This window comes from Saccopteryx leptura, chromosome 3 (genome assembly GCF_036850995.1).
Source record: "Saccopteryx leptura isolate mSacLep1 chromosome 3, mSacLep1_pri_phased_curated, whole genome shotgun sequence".
NCBI classification, from domain to species: Eukaryota; Metazoa; Chordata; class Mammalia; order Chiroptera; family Emballonuridae; genus Saccopteryx; species Saccopteryx leptura.
Genome location: NC_089505.1, coordinates 101,129,002 through 101,137,346, shown reverse-complemented (window position 1 = coordinate 101,137,346; position 8,345 = coordinate 101,129,002). Strand labels below are relative to the sequence as shown.

The 8,345-nt window shown below is 45.7% G+C and overlaps 1 protein-coding gene and 1 non-coding gene across 9 annotated transcripts in view; one reads left to right on the top strand and one right to left on the bottom strand.

Annotated features, from left to right (window-relative positions):
* The window catches only part of SRRM1 (serine and arginine repetitive matrix 1), a 38,870-nt gene extending 34,015 nt beyond the window's left edge, over window positions 1-4,855 (bottom strand). For 7 of the 8 annotated variants that reach the window (XM_066375441.1, XM_066375445.1, XM_066375442.1 and 4 more), the window contains exons 1-3: window positions 4,707-4,855; window positions 1,080-1,169; window positions 1-65 (exon numbers count right to left, since the gene is read on the bottom strand). The exon at window positions 1-65 is cut by the window's left edge and continues 58 nt beyond it. In XM_066375441.1, coding sequence (XP_066231538.1) covers window positions 1-65; window positions 1,080-1,169; window positions 4,707-4,727 — 176 coding nt within the window. In that variant the 5' untranslated portion in view covers window positions 4,728-4,855. Of the gene's footprint in view, window positions 68-1,079; window positions 1,170-4,706 lie in introns of those variants that run through there. The other variant, XM_066375449.1, reaches the window with a different exon arrangement.
* Window positions 4,856-7,935: 3,080 nt separating this feature from the next.
* On the top strand, window positions 7,936-8,041 carry LOC136401898 (U6 spliceosomal RNA). Its single transcript, XR_010750823.1, has one exon. It is a non-coding gene; the product is annotated as a U6 spliceosomal RNA (small nuclear RNA).
* Window positions 8,042-8,345: the final 304 nt, after the last annotated feature.

The following is an 8,345-nucleotide window of genomic DNA, read 5'->3' as shown; positions in this document are numbered from 1 at the left end:
ATTTCTGTTACTCGTTTTGTTATCCAAGGCTTTATAACTTCCAAATTTACTTTGCTCATATCCACCTGATAAAAAATGCAAGAAATTATTGAGTACAACTTCACAAACCTTACAAAGCTCCCTTAAGTGTTTTATCTGGCCTTGGCCAGTTGGCTCAATGAATAGAGCATCAGCCCAGCACACGGTCATCTTGGGTTCGATCCCAGGTCAGGGCACACAAGAGAAGTGACCATCTGCTTGTCTTCCCCTCTCCCCCTTCTGCAGCCAGTGGCTCAGTTGGTTCACATCAGCCTCAGGTACTAAAAATAGCTCGGCTGATTTGAGCATCAGTCCCAGACAGGGGTTGCTGGGTGGATCCCTGTTAGGTGCACGTGAGAATCTGTCTCACTATCTTCCCTTCTCTCACTTAAAAAAAAGGGGGGAGCCGGTTGGCTCAGCGGTGGAGCATCGGCCTGGCGTGCAGGAGTCCTGGGTTCGATTCCCAGCCAGGCGCCCATCTGCTTCTCCACCCCTCCCCCTCTCCTTCTTCTCTGTCTCTCTCTTCCTCTCCCGCAGCCGGGGCTCCATTGGAGCAGGGATAGCCCGGGTGCTGAGGATGGCTCTGTGGCCTCTGCCTCAGGCGCTGGAGAGCAGGGATAGCCCGGGTGCTGAGGATGGCTCTGTGGCCTCTGCCTCAGGCGCTGGAGTGGCTCTGGATGCAGCAGAGCGACGCCCGGGAGGGGCAGAGCGTCACCCCCTGGTGGGCGTGCCAGGTGGATCCTGGTCGGGCGCATGCGGGAGTCTGTCTGCCTCCCGTTTCCAGCTTTGGAAAAATGAAAAAATGAATTTAAAAAGGGGGGGGGGATTTTATCTAACAAAGTTCCTTTTAGCTTATGAATTTCTCTTGTGTAGCATGATATAATTTGACTCATTCTTATCTGGTGCTACTAATCTCTGTGTGTATATATTGTTGCTAAAAGGTGGAAAATATTTAATATGTTTCCTTAGCATTCATATTATAGTGTATCTCCAAAATAATCCCAAAACGTTTGAATGAACTCTGCTATACAAGTACAAAACAGCTTTATCCAGAAGAATACCTTTTTTTCTAGGCATTCTGCAAATTTCAGCTGCTTCAGTAGCTTCTTCTGTTTGTTACTGAACCGATTATCCTGTTCTGCACTTGTTCCCTGCAGGAAGAGAAACACATTTTAATTAATAAACAGTTCAAAGTTAAGTTCATGATGGCTTATGACCATTAATCAAAACAGGATAACCAAGTAAATATTGAATAGAACCACTATAGCTAATATTTGTAGGTGCAGAATGTATATATTTTTACCAATGTAGCATTTTGTAAAGTGACTGTATTTAAAAATTACAAAACACATGCTGTCAAGTCAAAATATAGCAGTATATAGCATAATGCTAACACTTTTCCCACATCTTTTTATACCTTTTTCTATGCTAATAGACACTTAAGACTTTTTTGTTTAAATAAAAACACACTGAAAAATTTACTATGTTTAATACATCCTTTCAAACAAGACCATTAAGTTCCACCCTCTTTTGAAATCCAGTAACATGTCTGCAAAATATTGTAGCAATGCATATAAATGGGGAAAAGGGAAAAAAGAACACCCAAGGCCTGTGTTCTATATGACAACTTTAAGAATTTAAAATGCATGAAAAATATAGGTTTGCCTTAAAGAACTTAATTTTAGCAAAGAATCTGAAAAAATTAATTTACAAATACTACATTACACCATCAAGTGATTACTAATTAGTCTCATTTTGTTGTTCCCACTGGCCCAATATGGAAAAACTGGCCACGTGATATGAAATCTGACTGGTTCATGGTGTTGGCCATTATCACTTAGAAAAATTGTCAAGGAAATTTTGTTTGGGAAAGTAAAGTACCTAGATTAAAATCCCAACTCTGAGGGAGGAGTGGTAGCAGGAGGTGGAGAAGGGTAGAGGGACTCAATGATCATGGACGGAGACTTGACTTGTGGTGAACATACAATACAGTGTATAGATGACACACTGTGCATTTGTACACCTGAAACCTGTATGTTTGTTAAACAGTATTACTCAAATAAATTCAATAAAAAAGGGGAAAAAACCCACCTCTGCTATTACTCTTTTTAAATTTTTTATTTAATGATTTTAGAGAGTGGGAGGGAGAGGGAAAAAGAGGGAGAGACACCAATTTGTTGCTCCACTTTATTATGAATTCACTGATTCTTCTTTGTTGCCTGATCAGGGATGGAACTCACAATCCTGGTGTACGGGGACAATGCTCTAACCAACCTGGTTATCTGGCCAGGGCCCAATTCTGTCATTACTTAAGCCATACAACCTCAAAACAAGTTACTTTACCTTTCTGAGTATGTTTCCTTACAGGTTTGTATATATCAGAAATGACACATATAATAAAGTAACTGGCATGTGGCAAAAATTCAGCAAATAAAAGCTATTATTTCTATCGTATCTGAAAAATTCAGTTTACTATTTGATTGGCAGTGTACTAAAAAGATCACTGCCTACCCCGGCTGGATAGCTCAGTTGGTTAGTGTAGTTAGTTCCCATACACCAAGGTTGTGGATTCCAACCCGGGTCAGGGCACACACAAGAATCAACCATGAATACATAAATAAGTGGAACAATGTTCTCTTTCTCAAATCAATAAATTTTAAAACTTTTAAAATAAAAAATATAACTGTCCTAAAATCTTTTAACTCAGAGCTTAAATCTAGTCAACTCTTCTAAGGAACTGTAGGAAGTATATAAAAAAATTGCACCCGTTCCTCCCAGATTCCTCCCAACACCAAAAGTAAACTTCGCTTTTAAATTTATCAACCACCTTGCTCTTTTTCTTTTTTTTTAAATATTTTTTATTTATTGATTTTTTAGAGAGAGACAGAGAGAGAGAGAGAAGGGGGAGGAGCAGGAAGCATCAACTCCCACATGTGCCTTGACCAGGCAAGCCCAAGGTTTCAAACCAGCGACCTCAGTGTTCCAGGTCGACGCTTTATCCCACTGCGCCACCACAGGTCAGACCACCTTGCTCTTTTTCTATTGAAACTCCTTTCCAAGGGAAACAAAGTATCAGGAGAACAATCTTTTGTTTTAAAATATTAGGTTTGAACCACAGGAAATATTGAGTATTTACCACATAATACTTTGAGGAAAACTGCAAAATGGGGAGTTCAGAGCAGTGTGAAAAATTTGATAAGCTCTCTCTTTTTAACTTCAGAGAAGGGGGGGAGAGAGAAGGACATCGATTTGTTGTTCCACTTATTTATGCATTTATTGCTGATTCTTGTATGTGTCCTGACTGGGGACTGAACCCTCAACTTTGGTGTATCAAGACGACGCTCTAACCAACTGAACTACCCCGCCAGGGCCTAAGCTCTCTCAATTAAAATGATCATTATACAGTGCACAGTATTGTTTGCATAACCTAAGTACAGTTAAATAACTGGCTGTTTTAAGTAAAATGCATGGCATAATATTGCAGCTTTTGGTGAAAAAACGACACATTAAAAGACTAAAGGATTTCAGCGAGAGCTTGGGAGTATCAAGAGAGTTCTTAATAAAATTAATCAGGTCCCAATCTTCCACTTCTTTCAACTTTAAAAACACATATACAAACACGTATCATATGCTCCTGGAGTGGAGAGAGCCAACCTACATTACAAAGTACAGATTTTGACTTAAACCAACCGATCTCTTTATGGTCCGTTTTGCACTAAAAGAATCTGCAAACTCGAATGCCATTAGCGTCACTTCCCACCCATCTAGATCTCGACTGGGTGCTCATTTCTTACAGGAGTGCATCATGGGGACGAGCGGGCTCCTGCAAAAGCCTGATAAAGTCTGGGCCCCGAGGACCAACGACAGCGAGGTTCACTTGCCCGCCTGCAGGTGATGGGTGCGTAACCCGAGGGGAACCTAGCCACGAGCACCTTTCCCCAGCGGATTTCAATAGTAAAACACACGGGGGAAGGTAGCGAGCGGGAAGGAGAGCAGTCGATCCACTCCAAACCCGTTTCCCTCCACACACGCACATACTTTTTGTTGCACCTTCGGGCCTCAAGGATCTCCTATTCAAACGTTTTAACTACAGATTATCTGAGTTCCCCTCCCTGAAGGGATATCAAATTGGGCGGGAGCTCCAGCGAACTCTGACCCCGCGCTTTCACGAAGGGGTAAAATCAGGGGCGGGGGAGAGGGGGCGGCGCTCGCTTTCTCGCAGGAGACGCTCAACGCCGTTTCCTGCCCTGTCCATCACGCTCTTCCCCAAAACTACCGTCCAGGATCCTCCGGCCGCCAGTCACCGCAGGGCTTCCCTCCGCCGTCCCACCCGGGACTTCCTCCTCCGGCTCTGCTAGGCCCCAGAACCCACAGGAGCGCGTGGCCCCGCCTGCAGGCCCCGCCAGGCAGGCAGGCGGGCGGGCGGCGAAGTACCGCTTCGGCCCATTCCCGCCGCCATTTTCCGGCGACCGTCGCCGCCGCGTACGGGGGACGATCCCGAAGGAGGAGACTGCGCAGGGGCGCACCGGTCTCCGCCGCAAGGCAGGGGGCAGCGTCCGCTGGCACCGAGGATCCTCAGAACCTTCGATATCTTCCCTCGCTGGCCACCCTGCCCCGACTTTAGATCCTCTGCTGGGCCTTCTCGATAAGGCCCTCAGCTCATTCCAGATCCCCGCGCTTCTACTTACGCGGAAGAATCCCGCGTCCATCTTGCTGCCTCGCTCGGAGATCGCTCCCTATCCCAAGGTGCACCGCGCCGCCGCGACGGAGGGCGGGACCGGCAGGGAGAGCCGAGCGCTGGGACGCAGAGCGCGCCGCTCTACTCGCCCCTCCAGCGGACACGAGGCCGCGCCTGCTCAGTGCGGGGCGCGCCCGCCGGGCGTGCTCACGCGCGCACAGGGGGCGGGCTGCTGTCCGGCTGCGAAGCTCCCCAGCCGCCAGTCTGGGAGGAGAGCGTCGCGACCGTAACCAGTGGGAGCAAGAGACAGTTATCGATCGCCCCGCCCTGCGAATCCTTTTGTGGCTCGTGATCAACCTTCTTCACGCAATGTGGCTTGATCCATCCTCCCACCCGTAGTGTTCGGAGGCCTCCCGCCCAGGGGAGTGATTGAAGAGAAAGACTGTTATCTCAGAGTGACGCTAGGAAGAGGCGGCCGGCTCGCGGAAGAGGACCCTGCGGCCTCCTCTGTCATAAAAATTGTCGTTGTAGTGGTTCTACGAGTTTACCATTTATTAAGATCGGCTCTAAAAAGTAGTCGAGCTCTGTAGTACAACGAAATCCGCCTTCTGGCCCAGTTGCACGGTCTTTCGCCTCCACACAACTCACTGGTTTTGGAAGAAGCAGAAAATGTCTACTAGACTAGTTTCGGTTTCGATTGCCGGGGAACTACACTAACCAGCAGGAAGCTGGTGAGCCTTGGCCCTGGGGCTGCTTGTTGGACAGGGCTCGGACGGGGAAGCCAGCGGCACCCGGGACGGCCTCCCCCTCGGGCCTCAGAGCTGGACTCGACCTGCCAGGGCCTTCAGCATTGGATGAAGTTTGGGGGAAAGCACGTGTCCCTTCTCTGACCATCTTTTGTAAAGGATGCTTCCCCCATCCCCAACACACGCAGACACTCTCCTCCTCCTGCTTTTCCCTCACAGCACTTATCACACCTGAAATTATGTGTTCACTCTCATAGCCTTGAAGACCTACCACATGCCGATTTCCATTTATGTCCAGCTCTGGCTTCTCTCCTGAACTTCAGATTCGTATAGGCAACTTCCCGCTTGCCATTTCCAGTTGGATAGATAGCACAAACTAAACATGACCTAGAAACTGAACTCCCAATTCCTGCCCCTGTCTCCCAACCCACCCACCACCAACCCACCTGCTCCTCCCAAAGTCTCCCCTGCCTCAGTGGATGGCAGTCTCTTTCCTTTTCTTGAGGACACAGCCTTACTGTTATTTTTTAGATTATTTTTTTATTTACTGATTTTAGAGAGTGAAAACAATTTGTTGTTCCACTTATTCACTCATTGGTGGATTCTTGTATGTGCCCTGACTGGGGATGGAACCCACAACCTTCCCATATGGCAGGGGTTGGGAACCTTTTTGGCTGAGAGAGCCATAAATGCCACATATTTTAAAATGTAATTCCATGAGAGCCATACAATGACCCGTGTACCTTACGCATTATCCAATAAAAATTTGGTGTCCCAGAGGACAGCTGTGATTGGCTCCAGCCACCCGCAACCATGAACATGAGCGGTTGGAAATGAACGGGTTGTAATACATGAGAATGTTTTATATATATATTTTTTTATAAATAAATTTTTATTTTAATGGGATGATATAAATAAATCGGGGTACATATATTCAAAGAAAACATTTCCAGGTTATCTTGTCATTCAGTTCTGTTGCATACCCATTACCCAAAGAGAGATCGTCCTCCGTCACCCTCCATCCAGTCCTCTTTGTACCCCCCCCCCCCCCGTAATCACCACACTCCTGTCCATGTCTCTTAGTCTCGCCTTTATGTCCCGCCAATGCATGGAATCCTGCAGTTCTTGTTTTTTTCTGATTCGCTTACTTCACCCTGCATAATGTTATCAAGATTCCACCATTCTGCTGCAAGTGATCCGATGTCATCATTTCTTCTAGCTGAATAGTATACCATGATGTATATGTGCCCCATCCTCTTTATCCAGTCTTCTATTTTTTTACAGTGATTAAAAGCCTTTAAGCAAATTCTTGGCCAATACAGCAAGAATCCATAAAACAGTAGTGTCCTTAACATGTTCACCAAGTCCAAGTTGGCCCCATCACCATGCCAAATCCCTGAAAAATGCAACTCAACCACAGTTCAGCCTGTTAGGAGCTGTCACAGGGAGCAGGAGTCCAGGAAAAGTCCACATCCATGTTTTATATATTTTTTAAATGCTTTTTTTTTTTTGCAAATTCCTGTCTTATTTTTTATAGGGACAGAGTCAGAGAGAGGGATAGGCAGACAGGAACAGAGAGAGATGCGAAGCATCAATCATCAGTTTTTCATTGAGATGCCTTAGTTGTTCATTGATTGCTTTCTCATATGTGCCCCGACCGTGGGCCTTCAGCAGACTGAGTAACCCCTTGCTCAAGCCAGAGACCTTGGGTCCAAGCTGGTGAGCTTTGCTCAAACTAGATGAGCCCGTACTCACACTGGTGACCTCAAGTCTCGAACCTGGGTCCTTCCGTATCCCAGTCCGATGCTCTATCCACTGTGCCACCGCCTGGTCAGGCATGTTTTATATTTTTAACATTTTTTTTTTAATTAAAGATTTGCCTGCGAGCCAGATGCAGCCATCAAAAGAGCCACATCTGGCTCGCGAGCCATAGGTTCCTGACCCCTGCTATATGGGGACTGAGCTACCGAGGCAGGGCTTTAGTTTCTTTATTGTCTATCTCCCCTCACTAGGATGTAAGCTCAATGAGGGCAAGAATTTTTGTCTGGTTCACTGTTGTAGTCCCAGAGTTTAGAACAGTGCCTCCTATAAACACATAATAGTTGCTGAATGAATGAAAAAATTAATCATCATTCTAGGTTGGCATCAAGAACATTCATTCATCTTCTAGCTACCCGACTCCAAAGGCTTTGCAGTCTCATAGAAGAAGAGTTTAACTTTCAGGAAGCCATTGCAGTAAGATTTGAAGACTCCCAGAGACACCATTCCCATTAACAAAACATTTTTTTCAAGAAAACTGCCTTATCTTCAGAGAAGATTAAGCTATCTTCAAAATGAAAGATAAACCAAATCTAGCTTTACTGACATTAAACCCTTTCCTTGGTTAATGGGAACGAATCTCTTCTAGCCATAACATCTATTTATTGTACATTTATTGTAGTTTGATGCATAGTGCTACTGAAATAAGTTTGTTTCCTAGTTAAAAAAGAAAAAGTGCTGCTTCAGCAGCACATATACTAAAATTGGAACAATACAGAGAAGATTAGCATGTCCCCTGCACAAGGATGACACACAAATTTGTGAAGCAGTCTGGGTTTTTTTGTTTTGTTTTGTTTTGTTTTTTTAGAAAAAAAAGAAAAGTGAAAGAGAACTCTGCTGAGGCAGAGTTCTCCTCCCTGCAGGTGCAGTGGAGAACTACTTGGCTGTAAGGGGTATCTGCAGGCACCATCCCCTGCTCACTTTGACACAGTGAAGATCAAAATAGGTCTTAAAGCCCGAGGAGCAATCCCCTGGAGCCGCTGGTGGCTCTTTGCTGGGTCCGATCTTTAAGTCCCCAAACTCTGAGCCTTAAAAACCCAATAGTCATACAACCTTGGTGCCAGTCCTCTAGGCACAGGCTCAGA